The sequence below is a fragment of the Myotis yumanensis genome, unplaced genomic scaffold (genome assembly GCF_028538775.1).
Source record: "Myotis yumanensis isolate MYYU_CA2020_CCGP unplaced genomic scaffold, mMyoYum1.0.hap1 SCAF_7, whole genome shotgun sequence".
NCBI lineage: Eukaryota > Metazoa > Chordata > Mammalia > Chiroptera > Vespertilionidae > Myotis > Myotis yumanensis.
The window spans coordinates 36,728,667-36,750,675 of record NW_027223758.1 but is presented as its reverse complement, the minus strand read 5'-3'; the positions used below and the strand labels follow the sequence as shown (position 1 = coordinate 36,750,675).

Genomic DNA, 22,009 nt, shown 5'->3' with positions numbered 1-22,009 from the left:
AGCTTCCTAATTGGAGTGAAGGAGGCATGAATTCACACATGACTCCTGATTAGTGAATAAGATTACCCAGTTAGGCATTTGTGCTGTATATCAAATGTAACAACCACATTTGTGCTACAGGTCACTTGTTAGTCCTCACAGAAATTCAGCTACTTAAGGAGTCTTAAGTCATACCAACTGGTGCTATTGCTGATTTTCTTTTTCCTTTTCCACTTGGAAGTGAGTTAATGCCCCTACACTCCCCCACACATTGGGTTGCAATACAGAGCGTTATGTCCTTTTTACATAACTCCCTTCTGTGGTGTGGATCTGTGGGACCAACAGGGTCTCTGCTATGGATATGGCTAAAGTGGGAAAAATAATGTTCCTCTTGCTACTGAAGTAGGTACTGCCAATTACCCCTGCTTCTATGACTATTGAATTGACAGGTTGGAATTGGAAACATCTATTGCCTCCGAGCTTTAAGACAATTTTACATGGACATACACTCAGCCATAGCTGTAAAACTTGCTAATTAAGTTTTGAGCAATGTTGTGCACTTAGCACTTAGATGCTGTGGTAGAAAAGGAAGCAAAATTAGATGCCTGTTTTTAAAGACTTTAAGGTCTTAAATTACACAAATAAATGTGTGGTTGCACTAGGCATGTATGAGATACACTTATGTCCCACAGGAACTGTATAAAGGTTTTCCTGGCCAGTTGCTAAATGGTCAGACAGAAACAAGTATAATGGGAGCCTTGTTTGTAACCTGAGGGAAGGCATGATGTCTAACCAAGGTGTGTTGGGGGCGGGGAGGGGGGGCAATATGTTAATTTAGTAAAAGGAAATGATGAAGAGTGTGAAGGAACATAGTGGCACTCTCTAAAATAGTGTTTGTCCTAGAAGCTTTTAAAGTCCTATATAATACCCACAGCCCAAGTAGTCTCAGCAGGGTAGGTAGGCAGGAAGGGGTTAGTGTCCTGGCCTAGCAGAAGGATAGAACCTTTAATCTTTTTAATAACCTTTTTTAAAAAATATATTTTATTGATTTTTTACAGAGAGGAAGGGAGAGGGATAGAGAGTTAGAAACATCAATGAGAGAGAAACATCGATCAGCTGCCTCCTGCACACCTCCTACTGGGGATGTGCCCGCAACCAAGGTACATGCCCCTGACCGGAATCGAACCTGGGACCTTTCAGTCGCAGGCCAACGCTCTATCCACTGAGCCAAACCAGCTAGGGCTTTAATAACCTTTTGACTAGCTGCCAAAAATCATTTTTTATAAATGCTCTGAGACAGCAGTTCTCAACCTGTGGGTTGCGACCCCTTTGGCGGTGGAACGACCCTTTCACAGGGGTTGCCTAAGACCATCCTGCATATCAGATATTTACATTACGATTCATAACAGTAGCAACATTACAGTTATGAAGTAGCAACGAAAATAATGTTATGGTTGGGTCACAACATGAGGAGCTGTATTTAAAAGGCCAGAAGGTTGAGAACCACTGCTCTAAGATATTCATAAATACTTCAGAATTTCCCCATCAATTTAACTACTGATATGCAGTTAACTACCTGAAGTTTATTCCTCTCTAGTTTTGGATCCGTTCGATACAGAATTTTTAGCTTTTTTTGTATGAAATGTCAATCTTGTGGTCCTTGTTTTAGATCAGCCCTGTCCAACAGAATTTTCTCCAATGGAAATGTCCTTATATGCACTAATATGGTAATTATTGGCCACAGTAGCTACTATTAAATATAAATAGCCACATGTAGCTAGTGCCTACTGTATAGAATAACAACAGAAACATTTCCATGTCTGATCTTTGGAGTTTTCTGTTAGGCAACACTGTCCAATAGAAATGAGTCACTTGATGTCAGTTAAATTTTTCTAGTAGCCACATTTAAAATGTCAAAAGAGCCCTGCCTGGTGTGGCTCAGTTGGTTGAGCATTGTCCCGTGCACAAAAAGGTTTTTGGTTTGATTCCTGATCAGGACACATGCCTGGTTGCAGCTTGATCCCCAGAATGGGTCATGCAGGAGGCAGACAATTGATGTTTCACTCTCACATCAATGTTTCCATCTCCATCTCTCTCCCTCTTCCTTTCTGTCTCTCTCAAAACCAATAAATATTATTTTAAATGTCAAACAAGTGAAATTAACTTTAATAATATATTTAGTCCAGTAGATCTGAAATGTTACCTTTTCAGCATACAATATAAAATTGAGATAGTGTATAATCTTTTTTGTACTAAGTTTTCAAAATACAACATGTATTTAATACCACATAGTGGTTTGAACTAAAGTACATTTCAAGTGCTCAATAGCCAGATGTGGCTAGGAGATATTATAGCACACATTTATATTTAAAATGTTATTCCCTGTCATTTCTCTTTTATTTCTGTTGCCTCTTTTAGCTATTGCTTTCTTTCGAGTATTTGAATTTTGTTGTATTCTTTCTAGAATGTTTCCCCCTCCTGCTTTGTTTGCAGTGTTTTTGGAGAACTTGTCTCAGTTACCTTTTTCATGGACCACACTGGAGGCTAACTAGGTGACAGTTGTATGTGATAAAATTATTAATCCTGCACCAGAAGCAGCAGAACTAGTATCTCACACCCCATCCACAATGGCAAGTGAGCAAATAAGTATGTCTATTTATTGTCAGAATCCTCCCTTTTTTGTTACTCAGCTTCCTTAACATACAAATTCTGAAGAGCAGCCCATCTTAAGATCTTCCCTGTATCCCAAGTGAATTCCAGTGAAGAGGGCTGGCATGAACAGTTAGATAGGTTTATTTTCAAAGGGCTCTGATCTGCTGCTTTTGTTCATTCACTCAGCTCCTGTGCCATAGGTCACATTGCACACTGGAGATGCATAAATTCTCGTTAAGCCCTAACCGGTTTAGCTCAGTCGAGCATCGGCCTGCTGTCTAAAGGGTCCCAGGTTCGATTCCGGTCAAGGTCATGTACCTTGGTTGTGGGCACATCCCCAGTAGGGGGTGTGCAGGAGGCAGCTGATCGATGTTTCTCTCTCATTGATGTTTCTAACTCTCTATCCCTCTCCCTTCCTCTCTGTAAAAAATCAATAAAATATATATTTTTTTTAAATTCTCATTAATGCCCTTGCCCTGGAGATAGATGCTCGGGAAGGTGGTTTAATACTGTTGTCTTAGACACTAGAGGCAACAGAGAGGCAGTGGTCTCATTAAAAGAAGAATCGGCTGCCCAGATGTTCTTTGAAATTTTTGGTATAAATCACATTTTCCTGAGGTGAATACTATTATTTGCTGTATTCATGCTTTTTAAAGTTTATTCCTTTGATAAAGTCCTATAAATGTGGAGTCCAGCAATTCCTCCATTCCTGCCCTGGCGGTCAAATGTGTGGTATTTTCCATCTGTATGCAAGGCTACTCAGTATTGGTCATTGGAAGAGGCCACATGAGCCTCACTGCTCTTTAGTGACCAGGTGGATTTCAGAATGGATGGATTTCAAGGTGTGAGCTGTTGTTAAAGAGTCGATATAGAAATCACATTCTCATGGAATCTGTGGTTCATCAGTTACTGTTTGTCCAGGACTAGTCATTTCCTTTGGCCTCTACAAAATGGGATTAACCTAGATAATTTCATTATATTCAGTTTTAAGGTGTATGAACTTAGCCATTCTATTTCTTATTTATTTTTAGTACATTTTCATTGATTTCAGAGAGGAAGGGAAAGGGAGAGACAGACAGAAACATCAACGATGAGAGAATCATTGATCAGCTGCCTCCTGCACAACCCCCTACTGGGGATTGAGCCCACAACCCAGGCATGTGCCCTTGACCAGCATTGAACCTGGGACCCTTTAGTGCACAGGTCGACACTCCATCCACTGAGCTAAACCGTCTAGGGCTATTTGTTTTTCTTTAGTTAAATCTTTATTGTTGAAAGTATTACATATGTCCCCTTTCCCCCCCCCCCCCTACTAACCCCTTCTAGTTCCCACCCTCAGGCCTTCACCACCCTATTGTCTGTGTCCATGGGTTATGCATATAAGTTCTTTGATTTATCTCTTCCCCAGCCCCCTGGGAAATCTAGTGATTTGAACCTTACTTAAACTAAAGAGAGAGAGGCCAGTGGAACTCAAAATTTTGGTCTTGCTATTTGCTCTACTGCATTTTCTGAGTGATAGCTGTCCTACACTGCAGCTTGAGAATTTCACTAGGAGAAAAAAAGAGGAAGGGTCTTCATTTGCTCTTTTGGAGAAAGAGGTTCTTCATTTCTTCAGTTAGGTTCTCTAGAGCAGGTAGACCAGAAGCATTCCTCCTGAGTGTCCCATGAACCAGCAAGTAGTTCAAGATATCACAAAAGCAGCCGAAACTGGTTTGGCTCAGTGGATAGAGTGTCGCCCTGCGGACTGAAGGGTCCCAGGTTCGATTCCGGTCAAGGGCATGTACCTGGCTTGCGGGCACATCCCCAGTGGGGGGTGTGCAGGAGGCAGCTGATCGATGTTTCTCTCCCATCGATGTTTCTGACTATCTCTCTCCCTTCCTCTCTGTGAAAAATCAATAAAATATATGGAAAAAAAAAGATATCACAAAAGCATCTGTATATATAAAAGCCTAAGCGACTGTTATGAATGAATGACCGGAACAACTGGTTGACCAGTCACTATGAGAGGGAAGGAGGAGGAGGGAAGGTGGGGAACCGCACAGTGGCAGGGCGCTGATGCAGCTTGGCATCCAGTGTCTGTTCCTTCCGCGCCCCGCCTGGCGACCATCACCTCCTCTCCCAACCCCACCAGGGCCCTGAGGCCCCGGGCTGGGACAGGAAACCGGAGGTGGGTGGTGGCAGATGCGGCCCCCTTTCCCAGGGGGGCCAAGGGCCGGCTCCCTCCTTGGGGGCTGGCGGCCAACCTCCCACAGTCCCTCGCCCCGGCCAGCAGGTCCCAATCGGCCCTGATCACCAGTCAGACCTAGGGACCTCACCCGTGCATGAATTCGTGCACCGGGCCTCTAGTCCATTGATAAGCACCAAAAGTGTAGCAGTTAGCACACATTGGGCACTTACTGTGTCAGACAGGGCCACTTTTCAAGGTTGACCTCTAATCCTCACAACAACCCGGTAAAGTTGGCATTATTATTATCTCCGTTTACAGATGGGGAAATCCAGGCACAAGAGGAGCAAAGTAGTTGTAGGTAGTAAGGTGTGAATAGAGATCAGTCAGTCATAGGCTGCCTGCATTCCTAGGCTGAACCCCTCCCTCATCTGTTCCCTGCCTCTCCCTGGCTCCTGTGGGACAATGTGGGTGGCCACTGGCAGCATTTTCCTGTCATGGGTCTTGAACCTGCTCTAGTGCTCCAATGTATATTTTGAAGTAGGCAGGTGGAGGCTTTGTGTAAGCACATTCAGAGTCATAGGGCAGAGAGAAACTCCTACTCCAGTACAGTCCTATCGCTTGAAGCCAAAGTATTCCTCTTCAGTTTGCTTTCTTCCCTGTGTCTAGTTCTCTACTCAGGCTAGGTTCTCTTTGAAAAGTTGTACACAGATTGGATTTGTTCAACTTTGGGTTAAGTGTTGTGGCAACATTGGAGTTGGATCAGTGGTTTCCAAACCTTTTGACCATCACAGAATGTAACAGGATGGGAAACTCTGTGACAGTTAATCATATTTTCCCACTTTTCACTTTTTGTGTGAAGGTGCACATTTTAAGCTTTATACTATTGTCAAATACTGCATGGCAGATATTAAATGGATCCAAACCAAATTATTAAAATTTTCATTTATAAACACAATTTTTAAAAATTTATTGTTGAAAGTATTACAGATGACCCCACCCCACCCCCATCCTCTATAAACCAATTTTTGTAGCTATTAGTCATATGTATGAATAAAGAATGTGTTGGGGGGGGGGTTTTGTGTTTTTTTAAAATATATTTTTTTATTGATTTCAGAGAGGAGTGGAGAGGGAGAGAGAGATAGAAATAGCAATGATGAGAGAGAATCATTGATTGGCTGCCACCCACACGCCCACACTAGGGACCGAGACCACAACCTGGGCATGTGCCCTTGACTGGAATTGAACCCAGGACCCTTCAGTCTGCAGGCTGACACTCTGTCCACTAAGCCAAATTGGCTAGGGCAAGAATGTGTTGTTTTATAGTACAGATTTGCATATTTGGTTCAGTTTGTGACTTATGGGGACTGTCAGTTTGTGATGACCTATGAGGGCTATGGATTTAAATCTGGGGAACCCCTGAGTTATAGAGGGAAAAGAAGGAATGAAAAAAATTTGTCTACCCTCTGCATGTCCTTTTAGGAGTCAGAGAAGGAAAGGAAGAATGGTGGTGGTAGGCATAGTTTGTATTTTCAACCTTATAGGAAGAGAGTACAGTAAACCCGTGATAAACAGACTAATTTGGGTGAGGGGGTTTCCATTAAAGTTGAAAGTCCATTATATAATAAAGTAGGTTTTCTGAATGCGTATGTTAAAAAATTGACACATTAGTTTACCTATTTCTACTTATAGACACATTTGTGTAATTAAAATTAAGTATATATGAAAAGTTTAATTTCACAGAAAAGTTTTCTGTATATGTATTACTATAATTTTAAATTTATACTGAATAGGTCTAAGTAAACGGGTGCACTCACCAGTCACTGAGAGTAAACAAATCCACATGGCTGGGGCATGGCTTATAGGATGTTAGAACACTGCAGAACATCAGGGCAGGAGTTAAAACTACTGCAGAAAGTCACGCCAGGCAACAACAAAATCAATTACCTTGCACTATGCAGTGTGATCACATGCTAATCATTTGCGGAACATTGTTTACAAGCGGTGTTCTTGGATTTAAATATGTAGACTATGGTTGTAGATATGTAATATTTATGTCAAAAAAATTACTACAGTGTTTTTTTCAATCTATGGCCTATTCGCTAAAATGTATTCAAGACAGTGAATTAATAACAAAACATCTGTTTATTTAATTATAAGCAAATCTTGGTTTAAAGTATTTTAATATGATACACAGATGGGGAATTTTGTCCGTTAAATCCAAAGTCCATTAAATCAAGGTCTGCAAAATCGAGGGTTTACTGTATTCCATGGGTGCTGTTCCACCCATTGTGAACCTATGGAGAATTTCCTGATTGGCTTTCAAGACGTGATCCAGCATCTGAGCTACGCCAGCCTGGCAAGGTAGGCAAAGGAGTATGACAGTGCTTTGGTTTGTTGAAGGAGCACTCCTGCCACCCAGACACTGGCACTCTATTCTTCCTCCTCACAGCCTGGAAATGGGGTTGAAGGCTGGTGCATCTTTCCTTGGTAGGCTTTTGGGAATAGAGGGCAATGTGTCTCCTGAGCATAAAGTGCTGATGAGTTTCAGCTCAACTGGCACAGAATTGGATCTAGGAGAAAAGATCTATTTTTGGATTTATGAAGAGCAGAGTTAGAATCTCCCAAGGCAGGGGAAAATATGAAGGGCAGATTAATCCCTACTGGCAGAGAGTGGGATTCCTTATCAACAGTGTTATGCTGGTCAACAGGCTAGTTAGGGAAAGAGAAGTCCTCATTTTTATCATTTGTCCAATTTCTGTTATTTAAAACTTACCTAGGCCATCTGCTTACAAAATTTCTTAATATTTAACAGTTATCTCTTGCAAGCCATACATGCCTGCTTTGGCACACTGCTGCAAGCCTCCCTCAGGCATATTGAATTCCCATTATGTGCATAGGTTTGTGCTGTGTGACATAGGAGATGCTGAAGCATCATCTAAGTTTATTTCTTTGACAGGCAGAGGACTGGAAACATTAACAGAATACAATTGTAGCATGGATTGAGTATAGTAGTCCAGAGTGAGACATTGAGTACTGGTGGGATCATGAAAAGGAGAGCATGTGAGAGCTAGGCTTGAAGGATAATAATAGTTAACACTCATTGGTAATAATAGTGCCAGACTCTGTACTGACCATCTTTCATATATTATTTGTACAAATCTTCAGAAATAGGTAATATCGCCCACTTTACACCTGAGGATCTTGAGGCTAGAGAGTATTTTGCCCAAGTTACATAGGTAAGATATCATTCTCATAGGTGAGTGGTAGTTTCTAACTGTGGCCAGGAAGAAGTGAGGCCATTATTTGGAGCCTGGTCACTTCACTGCAGAACCCATACCCTTGCCCACTACATCAGATTACTATCTATAATATAAAAGGCCAGTGGCCGTAATGACCAAACGACCGGTCACCAGGAGGTGCACTGATGGGTCTCTTGGTGTGGCGGGTCTGGAGTCCCGCCGGTGCAGTGGTTCTGGTGTCTTGTGTGATTTCACGCACTGGCCTCTAGTTGAATATAAGAAGAAAGCTTCTTTAGGAGAGAAAAAGAGTATAGTTACAGTCCAAAGTTCTAGACTAGGTGGGAGTCAGAATATTTGAGTTGTAGTCCTCATTTTCCTTAACCATTTATGTGACCTTAGCCAAATCACATCTTTCCTCTTCTTTAAATTGAAGGACTTGATTAGATGGTCACTCAGTTCCTTTTCATTTTTGACATTTTTGTGCATTTTAAGTTAGAAAAATGAGAATGAGTCCCATTGGGTGGCTCTGTTGGAGTGTTGTCCTATACACCAAAAAGGTTGTGGTTTTATTCCTGGTCAGGGGACATACCTAGGTTGCGGGTTCGATCCCCGGTCAGGCACATAAGGCAACTGATCGATGTTCTCTCCCCCACTCCTTCCTTTTTAAAATCAATAAACACCTTCAGGTGAGGATTAAAGAACTTTTTTTTTTTTTTTTTTTTTGGTTCTGGCCAGTGTGGCTCAGTTGGTTGAGTGCACCGAAAGGTCCCAGTTCAATTCCCTGTCAGGGCCCATTCCTGGTTTGGGCACATGCCTGGGTTGCAGGCTCCATTCCCTGTAGGGGGTGTGCAGGAGGCTGCAGATTGATGTTTCATTGATGTTTCTCTTCCTCTCTTTAAAATCAATAAAAACATTTTAAAATTTTTGTTTTTTTAAATGAGAATGAGTATGGCTTTAAGAAATAGTGGGGGAGCCCTAGCCATTTTAGCTCAGTGGATAGAGCATTGGCCTTCAGACTGAAGGGTCCCAGGTTTGATTCCGGTCTAGGGCACATGCCCAGGTTGTGGGCTCAATCCCCAGTAAGGGGCGTGCAGGAGGCAGCTAGCTGATCAATGATTCTTTCTCATCATTGATGTTTCTGTCTCTCTCCCTCTCCCTTCTTCTCTGAAAGCAAGAAAAGTATCTTTAAAAAGAAAGAAAGTGTCGGGGAAAGTGCCCTGTCAGGGTATGGGGCTTGGGAAGCTTTAAGGTTGGTGATGGGGATAAGCAGAGGAAAGCAGCCTACAAGGGGGAGTGAAAAGCAATGAGACTCCAAGTGTAAGTAAAGGCAGAAAAGGTTGATGCTATATATTTAGATGTTTCCATTTGCAATTCTTGACTAGCACAAAATGGAAAGGTGGGTGTTAGGGAAACAGATAAGCTAGTCTTTTGTGTTGGGTTTTCCTAGAAAGTTCACTTCTCCATTGATGGCTTCAACAGCAAGTAGGCCAGGGCTAGATTTGGCTTATTTCTGAGGATCCTTGGATTATTACTCCTTTCCTAGCATTAATTCAGCAGTTATTTACAAAGCACCTACTTGGTGCGAATGGGAACAAGATTTGGTCTCTCCTGTTGAATTTATAGTCTAGTAGGGAAATCGATAATAAGCAAGTAAATAAATGACACATTTTGAGAGACTTATGAGAAGCTGGGTTTTGTTGGGTTGGAGTCAGGGAAGGTCTCTTCAACATAGAGAACAGATCAGAGGGGACAGAGGAAATGGGGAGATCAGTTAGGAGACATAGATATCCTGGCAAGACCTGGTCAGTATTAGCCAGACCTCTCTTACAAAAACAAATGAGAAAATTTCTGAGACTTCTCTCTTATTGATTCACTTAAATGTGATATTTAATATGGTTTTGTCAAGTTCCAGTTCTATAAAGGAGGCTGAAAGTCCCTTACAATTAATTATACTGGGGCTAGATGAAAGTAAGCAAGTCTGGTTTAAAGTATATAGCTGTTCAAGAGATATAGGACAGAAGAGTGACGTGGAACTAGGAATTTTAATTATAGAAGATTTCCAAACAGAGGTAGACTTGCACGTAGATTGTAAAGGAGATCAATAGGATTTGGGAGAGATTAATCTATGTATTAGATAGTTTAAAAGGAATATTACTTAAAGGCTAGAAAACTGCACATTATAGTCCTGGCCGATGTGGCTCAGTTGGTTGGGTGTCATCCTGTACACCTAAGGGCTGCGGGTTTGATTCCGGGTCAAGGCACATGCCTGGGTTGCAGGCTCCATCCCCAGTTGGGGGCGTGCTGGAAGCAGCTGATTGATATCTTGCTCTCACATTGATGTTTTTCTCTCTCCATCTCCTTTCTTCTCTTTCTAAAAATTGATTAAAAAAAAAATTTTAAGAATACTTTATATTATAAAGAGTTGCTAATTCCAATGAGAAAGCAAAGGAGGCAGATCTTTGAAAAAATAAAACTGTGGTTATACAGGTAGCTCTAATCTCTCAGAATGGAATTGAGCTCCATATGCTACCGAGGCACATGTGGGCCCACAGCATTCTGGTTGTGGTTCTAGTCTGGACAGAGAAGAAATTGAAAAAGAATAGAATAGGACCAGCTGTGGAGAAAGTGGTGGAAATGGTAATGGGATAGAAATGGTAATGGAAAAAGAATGCTCTATTCTGTCAGAAATTGAGGCGTAGCATAGGAAAAGACTCCTGGCCCACTGCATGTGTTTGGCCCAGACCAAAAGCCTCTCTCTCTGGGTTCTTTGAGAAAAATCATGGAAGAGGCAGCAGCTCCAGTTGTTGCCTGTAAGCTCACCACCACAGATACTTACTGTTCATGTTTTTGTAGTTCACTACAAAAGTCTATCAGGGATAAACCTGCAGTCCTCCATTTAAATTTTCTCCCAACACTTTATTATAAAAACTTTGGACATACAAGTTGAAAAAGCTGTACAGTGAATACCCAATATCCACTCTTTAGGTCTACAATGAAAATTTTTCCTATATTTGTTTTACCACACATATGCATTCAACAAAACATTTTATTTTTTGGTACATTTCAAAGAAGTGCAACCATCAGCATACCTCACCCATAAACATTTCAAAATACCTTAACTTGAGTTTAGTAGTTTTCAGTGTTTTTTGGGGGGAGGGTGGTAAATTTTACATACAATAAGATGTATACACCTTAAGAATACCATTAGGTAAAAATGACAAGTGCACCCTGCTGGTGTGCTCAGTTGTTGGAGCTTCGTCCCGTACACCGAAAGGTTGTGGGTTCAATCTCTGTTACAGTCGGGGCATTTACAGGAGGCAACTGATGGATGTTTCTCTTTCCCTCTCTCTAAAAAAATACACACAAAAAAAACAAGTGCACCTGTGACTTACATTCCTATCGAGATAAAGAACTTTTCCATTCCCCATTGAGTTCTCTCCTGCCTCTTCTCAGTTAATACCTGCCCCTACCCTGTGGGACAAGGGAAGAACAACCAGTATTCCAAAATATTTTCACCATAGACTAGTTCTGCCTGTTCTAAAAATTTCTAAGTATAATCTGTGTATTTATGCTTCAAATTCATGTTGCAGATATTAATAGTTTCTTTTGTTGCCGAGTGGTTTTCTTTTTTTTAACTAGGTCGTTTTTTGGGGTTTTTTAAATTGATTTTTTACAGAGAGGAAGGGAGAGGGATAGAGAGTTAGAAACATCAATCAGCTGCCTCCTGCACACCCCCCACCGGAGATGTGCCCACAACCAAGGTACATGCCCTTGATTGGAATCGAACCCGGGACCTGTCAGTCCGCAGGCTGACGCTCTATCCACTGAGCCAAACCAGTTAGAGCCTGAGTGGTTTTCTATTACCTATATAAACATTACGGTTTGTCCATTCTCATGTTGATGGACACCTGAGCTGTTTCAAATTTGGGGCTATTAGAAATAAAACTGCTATGCACATTCTTGTACAAATCCTTTTGTGGACATAGTATTTTCTTTTGAGTAAAAATTTAGGAGTGGAATTGTTTTGGACTAGGTGTATGTTTGGTTTTCTAACCAAACTTTGTATATTTAATGCTTTCACTAACAGCAAATGAGAGTTCCATGTCCCTTGCCAGCATTTGGCATTCTTGGTGTTTTTACTTTTTAGCCATTATGGTGGGTATGTAATAATATCTCATTGTGGTTTTAATTTGCATTTTCCTGATGATTAAGTGCTATTGATCACTTCCTTTGCTTATTTCCAATTCATATATTTTCCTTTAAGAAGTATCTGATATTTTTTGACCATTTTAAAATTGACTGTCATTTAATATTGAGTTCCAGGAGTCCTGCATTTAAATTATAAAAGATAATGGTAGGAAAGATTTACTGCAGGACATTCCTTTAAATGGAAAAAGCCTGAAGGTTTGAGTTGAGCAAAAGCACATCATTTGTTTAGCAAATGGTTGTTAATACTAGCCATGTACTGAGCACTAGTATTAGAGATACAGAAATAATACCCAGTCCTCATTCCAAGGAGCCTGTAGATTACAAGGGTAGATGTAATCTATGGGTAGATGTAAAGTAAAAAAAATTTTGATGTGATGGTTTCAATGATACTTTTTTTTTTTAAATGTATTTTATTGATTTTTTACAGAGAGGAAGGGAGAGGGATAGAGAGTTAGAAACATCAATGAGAGAGAAACATCGATCAGCTGCCTCCTGCACACCTCCTACTGGGGATGTGCCCGCAACCAAGGTACATGCCCTTGACCGGAATCGAACCTGGGACCCTTCAGTCCACAGGCCGAGGCTCTATCCACTGGGCCAAACCGGTTAGGGCTCAATGATACTTTTTAAAAATATATTTAAAAAATATTTACTGAGTACCTACTATAGGGTAGGTACTATTGTAGGTATTGTAGACTAGAGGTAGACAAACCAGATATGGTTCCTACAGCTTATTTTCTGGAGGCCATGAGATTGATATTGTGTGTATGTGCATCAGAAATGAAACCTGGCTAGAACATACATGTGTGACGAGATGAATAGTTAGGCAAGGATCAGGTCTTGCAGAGCTGTGTAGACCATGGAACTGACTTTGGATTTTATTTTTGAGTGTTAGGAAGCCATTGCAGAGTTCTAAGCAGAGAAACAGAGAAATGGCATGGTCTGGTTTCTGTTTGGCCAATAAAACACTGAGGAGCGAGAGAGAGAGAGAGAGAGAGAGAGAGGGATTGCAGAAAGACTAATGAGGAAACCATTGCAACCATCCCCAGGGGAGTATAAATCCTACATGGGGAAGGTCTGCAAGGCATCATAACGGAATAAAATTATAGCAGAACCTTGGATGACAAGGCATTTGCTAGGCAGGAAAATCAAAGGTATCAGCATGTATGTTGTTTGGATGACTAGTTGGGTGGGTGGTGGAATAGCAAGAGATAGAACAGATGGGGAAGGGCTTTGAAGGATAAATTGGGGACACAGAATTAACACATTATACAACTACTAATTCTATGTAGATGTGTCTTCTGGGGTTGTGCCACAGGTGGCCCAACTGGGGAGTTTGGCTCTGAATCTAAGGGCCATAAGCAGCTATAAGAGCTTCTAGTTAGGATAGAGACTCTCTGGAAGCTAGCATCAAGTATGATTAGGTGAGGCAGTGCTAAGGAGGAAAAATCAGGGAAAAGGCAAGAGACAAGGAAGTTAGGTAGGGGTTGCACTGAGGGTAGAGGCTTTGGGCTTAGAATGAATATTCAATTGGACTTCAGGTGTGGATTGAGAGAAAATGCTAATGAGGCCCTTTAACAAATACAAAATAAGTAGTATAAAATCTTGAAACAGTAGAGAAATGTATAGAGTGTATAGAAGTCTTACCTTCATTCCACTCCTCTGAGGTGTACATAAAAGTTGCATTTATTTGGTGTCTCTCCCATTTTTTCTAGTGTGTTTATTTTATATATTCAGTGCTATTGTATATACACACAATTGGAGTTTAAAATGAAGTCATACTCTTCTTACTGTTTATACCAATATTATAGTTCTGCCTTAGTAATTTGTACCTGCTACTCAGAATCTATTGTTTGAATGTTCCATAATTAGTCACTACCCAATAAGCTGTCTCAAGTTTTTCACTGTTCTCAGCAATAGTGAAATGAGTATTCTTCTTCATTTGTTTCTGTACTGTACAAACATTACTTCAGAGAATATGTGAGGTAAGAAGGAGTCAGATTGTGACTTGGTGGAATATTGCCCTACATTCTAGGGGCAATATTCAAAAGAACAGCAGCTGTTTCTCCAGATTTTAGCAGGGGATTTCACTGCTTCCAGGTATCATGGTTTCTCAGAGTGAGATGGAATAGGCTTTTCTGTGGAATTTTAGGCTGGGGAAGAAATAGAACTAATGTTGTAGAAGTGAGAATTCAACAGACTTGGCTTGGTTGGGGTAGGACTTTATGGAGCAGGTCTTTCTAATGTGTGGATTGTAAGAAGTGCGTTTCCCTCATTGGATGCATTCAAATAGAGGCTGAGGTGCTGTGGAGGGGCAGTATGTGAAGCAAGTTGAACTCTTAAGAATTATTCCAACTTTGGTTGATGGCATTCAAGATGAAGATCATGAAGTACCAAGATGGGAACAGCACTAACTGTGCTGGGTTGGGGAAGGATTGACTGAGGGAGTTTAAAGGAGGCTGAGACTGGAGGCATCCTGGGGTATGGTGCTGAGAAACCTGGAATGCTGAATGTTAAGCTGAATGAGAGATCTGACCTTATTTGCACCTCTGGTGGCCTGCAGGTGTGTGGGTCAGGGGGAACACAAGGATAGTGAGGGGTCTGAGGATAATTGTTATGGTGACTATAGGAGAAGGGGGTTACATGGGAATCATGGTGGCTCATGCAAGAAGATAGTGTTTCCAGAAGAGGAAATGGATGAATTGGAGAAGTTTGGTGGTATTTGATTGCCAATTTGGAGATGGCTGGGCTGGGAGTTGAGGCTGGAGGTAATCTTTTGGATTTCATTCAGTAAATATTGTCTAGGTGTTTGGGATAGAGCATGAACAGAAGAGACAAATATTCCTTCACGGAGTTTTCATTCTAGTGGGGAAGACAAATTATGTAAGTCTATATAGATATTACAGAGTGACAAATACTAAAGAGTAAATACAAGAAAGAGCTTTAGGATGTGTCAGTGACAGTGGGGTTAAAATTTTAATATGTCTATTAAAAAGAGCCTTTTCCTCCATAAGACGATTTTGAATAAAAAACCTGGAGAGAGGAGGAAACAGCAAGCCACGTGGATATGAGGTTCAGAACATTCCATGCTTTAAGGTTTAGAAATAAGCTTCTTTGAAAAGTGGCAAACAAGCAGACCTGTGTGGCCAGAATGTAGTGAGCAAGAGATAAGGTAGTAGTAGATCAGGTTAGAAAAATCTAAATTGTTTAAGACCTTGTAAGCCATGGTAGGGTTGAATTTTTCCTAAGCAGTGGGAAATCATTAGAGGGCTTGGGCATAGGTGTGACAGGACCCGAATTATGTTTTAACAGGACACCTTGGTTGCTGTATTAAGAATGGCTTGTTGGCGTAAGGATGTCTTGGGGTGGACATGGCTCAGCCCTGCCTGGGTGTAGTCTTCTTGACTTCCCAAGCTGAGACATACAGCCAGGGAAGAGTGGAGAAGCACCCTTGATGTTTGACTCAGGTCCTTTTTCCCTAGATGGCCCACTGTGTGACCTTGGTTCAGCTGTCCATTTCCTGTGACCACCTCATTGACAAGGACATTGGCTCCAAGTCTGACCCACTCTGCGTCCTTTTACAGGATGTGGGAGGGGGCAACTGGGCTGAGGTGAGAAGGACCATGCGGGTTAGGGTTGTGGAGGGAACCTAGGATTGTTTCAGGGTGGAAGTATGTGACTGTGATGCTTATTGGCCTCTACCCACAGCTTGGCCGGACTGAGCGAGTACGGAACTGCTCGAGCCCCGAGTTCTCCAAAACTCTGCAGCTTGAGTACCACTTTGAAACAGTCCAGAAGCTCCGGTTTGGCATCTATGACATAGACAACAAGACACCTGAGCTGGGGGATGATGACTTCCTAGGAGGGGCTGAGTGTTCCCTAGGACAGGTACGTAGAGCCAGGGATGGCACAGGTTTGGTAAGAGCCCTGTCAGACAACCCAGACTGCTTGGAACATGGAGGGTGGGGGTCAAGCAGGACTTAACTCAGCCTGAGATCTTGACCACCTCCTCCTCCCTACTGTGCCCCAGATTGTGTCCAGCCAGGTATTAACTCTACCCTTGATGCTGAAGCCTGGAAAACCTGCTGGGCTGGGGACCATCACGGTAAGAAAGAACTCTGTAAAGGGTGAAGTTGGGGATTTTATGTTAATGAGGAATTCATGAGGTAATACCATCTCCTTCCTCCCTTACCTAGGTCTCAGCTCAGGAGCTGAAGGATAGTCGTGTAGTAACCATGGAGGTGGAGGCCAGAAACCTAGATAAGAAGGTGTGTGTGGAAGGAGGCCGTGGGGGTTCTCTCCTACCCCAAGAATTAAGGAGACTGGAGTGGTGTGATGGGGGCCGAGGTGGGGACAGAGGTCTGGCATAGTCGTCGTTTCTCCCTCAATCTTACAACAGGTCTCTGTGGCATTGACAGGACTTCCTGGGGAAATCAGATCCATTCTTGGAGTTCTTCCGCCAGGGTGATGGGAAATGGCACCTGACATACAGATCTGAGGTGTGAGAATGCAGGGATTGGGTGGGGTGGGGTAAGAGGGAATCTCCTGGGGTTTATGACTACCAAGGGTTGGAACACAGGGAGAAAAAGACTACGTTGGGTAGAGAAAGGATGGCAGCTCCCCACACACAATCCCACAGCTCACTGGAGGCTTTGCCCTTTCTTCACCTTCAGGTAATCAAGAACAACCTGAACCCTACGTGGAAGCGCTTCTCTGTTCCCCTTCAGCATTTCTGTGGGGGAGACCCCAGCACACACATTCAGGTGAGGAGCTTGCCTCTTGAGTTACTGAATGGGGGCAGAGAGGCCAGGGAGGGATTTATTCTTACCTGGCACCTACCTCCTGTTCTTTATATACATACAACCCCCCCCCCCCCCCCCCACCCGACCAGGTGCGATGCTCAGACTATGACAGTGATGGTTCACATGATCTCATTGGTACCTTCCACACCAGCTTGGCCCAGCTGCAAGCAGCCCCGGTGAGTGCTGGCCCTGCTCCGGGGAGAAGAGGAGGGCAGAGCAGCTTCATTCAGTTTTGGCTGATGCTCTCAGAGTTCCCTACTCTAATTTTTCTTTCCTCACCAGGTTGAGTTTGAATGCATCCACCCTGAGAAACAGCAGAAAAAGAAAAGCTACAAGAACTCTGGAACTATCCGTGTCAAGAATTGCCAGGTGAGACTAATAACCCATGAGACCCAAGCTGTGACCCCTGAGCTCCATGGCCCCAACCCCTTTACCTCAGTCATGACCCTGGTTTCATCTGCAGGTAGAAACAGAGTATTCATTCCTGGACTATGTGATGGGAGGCTGTCAAATCAACTTTACTGTAAGTTGCTTTACCAGGAGCAAGAGAACCCATCTGGGGCTCAAGGTGGCCTTCAGCTTCCCTCCTCTCCTAGGTGGGCGTGGATTTTACAGGCTCCAATGGAGACCCCTCGTCACCTGACTCCCTGCACTACCTGAGCCCAACAGGGGTCAACGAGTACTTGACAGCACTGTGGAGTGTGGGCTGCGTGGTTCAGGACTATGACTCGTGAGTAGCTGCTCCTCTTGCCCATCCTCACTCCCTGCAGATGCTTCAGTCTCCGGGCTGACAGTGTCCTCACTGCCTCTTTCCCAATTCACTGTTCTCCTACAGGGACAAGATGTTCCCCGCATTTGGATTTGGGGCCCAGGTGCCTCCTGACTGGCAGGTGAGTACTCTCTTCCCCTATCATACTTGTGTTTTCCATTTCAGAGTCATGATTTTGGGGGATGCAGTGCACTTGCTGTCTGGCACCCAGCTTTATGCATGGTTGCAACTCTACAGGCATGTGTACAGCAAGTGCTTAGGACTAAATACCTCCTTTTTGATGCCTGGTACATACCATGATGCCCTTTTTCTGAGTACAAAGGTGATCAGAGGGGGAAGAGCTCATTTTCATTCTTGCCCTTAGGTCTCCCATGAATTTGCCTTGAACTTCAACCCCAGTAACCCCTACTGTACCGGTAAGTCCCATTTTTCTTTGTAATGAATAAGGCAGGTCTGTTCACGCCTAGAGGGCCAAGCCTGTGGTGGCAAGGGAGAGTGACTCCATTGTCCAGAAGAATGGATTTTAGAGGTAGGCCTCTGGAGTCAAACCTTCAACCTGCCACTTACTAACCATGTGTTTTGGGGCCAGTTGCTTAGCTTCTGTGTGCTGTAGGATTACAGTATTGTAGGATATTGAATATTTAAGGAGAGGATGTGTGTAAAATTTGAAGCAATAAGCCTGGTACATAACGAAGTGCTCTCTAAAAAAAATGGTAGCTGTTATAGCAGTGATGGCAAACCTATGACGCGTGTCAGAGGTGAAACGCGAACTCATTTTTTTGGTTGATTTTTCTTTGTTAAATGGCATTTAAATATATAAAATAAATATCAAAAATATAAATCTTTGTTTTACTATGGTTGCAAATATCAAAAAATTTCTATATGTGACACGGCACCAGAGTTAAGTTAGGGTTTTTCAAAATGCTGACATGCCGAGCTCAAAAGGTTTGCCATCACTGTGTTATAGTATACTCTTTGCCTGGAAAAAAAGGCATCAGCTCTTTTCAGGGTGCTTTATGCCCCAAGCCAGGGGTCCTCAAACTTTTTAAACAGGGGGCCAGTTCACTGTCCCTCAGACCGTTGGAGGGCCAGACTATAGTTTAAAAAAAAATATGAACAAATTCCTATGCACACTGCACATACCTTATTTTGAAGTAAAAAAACAAAATGGGAACAAATACAATATTTGTATTTGTATGTGGCCCGTGGGCTGTAGTTTGAGGACCCCTGCCCCAAGCTCTTTTGTCTAAAAAGGGCCAAACCTTGTGGCTCCCCAGCTACTCTTTAAAAAAAAAAATATATATATATATATATATATATATATATATATACACACACACACATATTGATTGATTCTAGAGAGGAAGGGAGAGGGAGAGAGAGAAATATCAGTGAGAGAGAATCATTGATTGGCTGCCTCCTGCATGCCCTCCCACTGGGGATTGAGCCAAAACCCAGCCATGTGCCCTTGAGCAGAATCAAACCTGGGACCTTTCAGTCCGCAGGCTGACGCTCTGTCCATTGAGCCAAACTGGCTAGGGCCTCAGCTACTCTTTATGGGCAACAAGCCAAAGTGGAAAACTTTACCTAATCTGCCTTTTTTTAAAAAAAAAAAAATGAGTTCAGACTTATAGAAAAGTTATAAAACTAGTTATAGGGGGTTCACGTCATTGGAGCTCAGGGGTCAGGGCCTGGGTCACAGGAACTGTTGTTTACCTTTACCCAGATTCCCCAAACATGAACATATCACATTTCTTTGTTATTCTCTCACTCAAGTTCTCTCCCTCTCTCTCTCTCTCGAGATACACACACACACACACACACACACACACACACACACACACACACTTTTTTTTCTGAAATGTTTGAGAATTGTAGTAAATTGGTGCCCATCATCATGCACATGGCCCTTTATCCCTAAATACTTCAGTGTGTGTTTCCTAAAATCAAAGACACTCTTACATAACTACAGTACTATTCTCAAAGTCAGAAAATTAACTTCAATACTATTATCCAATCTATAGAATTTGTTCAAACTTTGCCAATTTTCCTATCTTTTTTTTCTCTCCCTCTTCAATTGTCCTGTCTTTTACAGTAAAAGAAAACCTTATGTCACATGTTGCATTCAATTGTTTTGTCTTCCTGAGTTCATGCCTTTCATGATATTGACATTGTTTAAGATTACAGGCTAGGTAATTTGTAGATTGCCCCTCAGTTTGGGTTTACCTGATATTTTTTCATAATTAGATTTAGATTATGCATTTTTGGTGGGAATATTGCAGAAGTGATGCTGTGCTTTCTTCTTGGTGCACCACATCAGGAGGCACATGTTGTTGATTTATCCTATTACCAGTCATGTTAACTTTGATCACTTGGTTAAGGTAGAGTCTACCAGGTTTCCCCGCTGTGCAAGTACTGTTTTTCTCTTTGTAATGAGTAAGTATCTTTTTATACAAATACAAATATCTAATTACTCATCTTTTACCCCTTCTAGTTGTGGCATCCATTGATGATCCTTACCTGAATCAGTTAGTTCTGATTGTCAAATTATTTTGTAATTCTTCCTTCTACTTTTATTAAGGAAGAGCTTTTCTTTATCTCTCATTATTTAATATTTTATTAAATGGATTGTAATTCATTATCTTATTGAATTGTAACTTAATGCTCAATTGCCTTGGATTTTTCAGGGTATTCCCCTAAACTGAGTTTTAATTCAACCTGTGATATAGGGCAAGTGTCCCTCCTGTCTTTGGCCTTACTTTCCTCATTTGTAGGATGAGGTTAAGTATCCTGGGTTACCAGGGTGATTGGATGAAATGCACCAGGTTCCCAAATCTCCTCACGCAGGATGGGGTGATGTCAGGCCTGGCTCAGTCCCGAGTGTACCAGTATTTTATAGTGTTTTTTGCCCTTCTTCTCTAGGTATCCAGGGTATTGTGGATGCCTACCGTCAAGCCCTGCCCCAAGTTCGCCTCTATGGCCCCACCAATTTTGCACCCATCATCAACCATGTAGCCAGGTTTGCAGCTCAGGCTGCACATCAGAGGACTGCCTCGGTGAGGATTGTGGGAGTTGGTGGTGGTGGTGGGATGGTCTCAGTCAGTGGCTCCCTTGAGGGCTCTTGTCAGTGTGGGAATGTGTGGCTGGGGTGTTTAAAAGGTCTGACTCAGTATATGAATCCACTTGTCCCCAGCAATACTTCGTGCTGTTGCTGCTAACTGATGGTGCTGTGACTGATGTGGAGGCCACACGTGAGGCTGTAGTTCGTGCCTCTCACCTGCCCATGTCAGTGATCATTGTGGGTGTGGGTGGTGCTGACTTCGAGGCCATGGAGCAGCTGGATGCTGATGGTGGACCCCTGCGTACACGTTCCGGGGAGGGAGCTGCCCGTGACATAGTGCAGTTTGTGCCTTACCGCCGCTTTCAGAATGTGAGTGGGGTCAAGCTTGGGGACAGATCAGATCTGGGAGTTTACCCTTCTACCTTTCCCTGGTGTAAGAGGTTAGAGATACCCTTTCATCTAAGTCTGGGGCAGGGTTGGGTGTTGGGTTTTATATCCCTTTATGGGTATAATATGTAGGCCTTGGGAAGCTTTTATGGGCCCCCACTGACCTTGCCCCTCTTCTCTGGGCAGGCTCCTCGGGAGGCATTGGCACAGACTGTGCTTGCAGAAGTACCTGGACAACTGGTCTCCTACTTCAAGGCCCAAGGTTGGGCCCCCTGCAAGCCGCTTCCACTCCCAGCCAAGGATCCTGCACAGGCCCCTCAGCCCTAGATTCTCCTGGAGGGTAGGTTGTGGCTGGTCCTCAGCCCTGTGTCCCCAAGGTCCATATGCACCAGCGCCCACCCCTGCACACACTCCTCAGTGCTAGCACTTTATATTTTATACTTTTATATTTGCTCCTGCTATTGCTGCTCCTGATTGTACCTTTTTGCCCCTAGAGCCCCCCCATTCAATAAAGATCAATGATGACCACTGCTTTGTCATCCACTCTGCGTGTTTTGGGGTGGGAATTAGCTATTGGCCATGTTTGCTTCTCTCTGAGCCTATTGTTGACGTTAGGGATTGAATAAAGGCTGCCTCTTACATAATAGCCTCACTCAAAGAAATAGGGTATTTCTACCCAGATATCTAGGGACACTGACTCTATTTTTGAAAATACAAAGATTGAATGTAAACCAAATACCCAGC

General features: G+C 42.8%; 1 protein-coding gene across 6 annotated transcripts in view; it reads left to right on the top strand.

Moving 5' to 3' along the window:
- The window catches only part of CPNE1 (copine 1), a 39,390-nt gene extending 17,595 nt beyond the window's left edge, over nt 1–21,795 (top strand). For 5 of the 6 annotated variants that reach the window (XM_070420215.1, XM_070420214.1, XM_070420213.1 and 2 more), the window contains 15 exons: nt 15,729–15,857; nt 15,955–16,134; nt 16,277–16,351; nt 16,443–16,514; nt 16,665–16,745; nt 16,920–17,009; nt 17,138–17,224; nt 17,331–17,417; nt 17,512–17,571; nt 17,645–17,778; nt 17,884–17,938; nt 18,182–18,233; nt 20,740–20,873; nt 21,011–21,247; nt 21,452–21,795. In XM_070420215.1, the coding sequence (XP_070276316.1) occupies nt 15,729–15,857; nt 15,955–16,134; nt 16,277–16,351; nt 16,443–16,514; nt 16,665–16,745; nt 16,920–17,009; nt 17,138–17,224; nt 17,331–17,417; nt 17,512–17,571; nt 17,645–17,778; nt 17,884–17,938; nt 18,182–18,233; nt 20,740–20,873; nt 21,011–21,247; nt 21,452–21,592 (1,614 nt within the window). In that variant the 3' untranslated portion in view covers nt 21,593–21,795. Of the gene's footprint in view, nt 1–15,728; nt 15,858–15,954; nt 16,135–16,276; nt 16,352–16,442; nt 16,515–16,664; nt 16,746–16,919; nt 17,010–17,137; nt 17,225–17,330; nt 17,418–17,511; nt 17,572–17,644; nt 17,779–17,883; nt 17,939–18,181; nt 18,234–20,739; nt 20,874–21,010; nt 21,248–21,451 lie in introns of those variants that run through there. The other variant, XM_070420211.1, reaches the window with a different exon arrangement.
- The last annotated feature ends 214 nt before the right edge of the window (nt 21,796–22,009 follow it).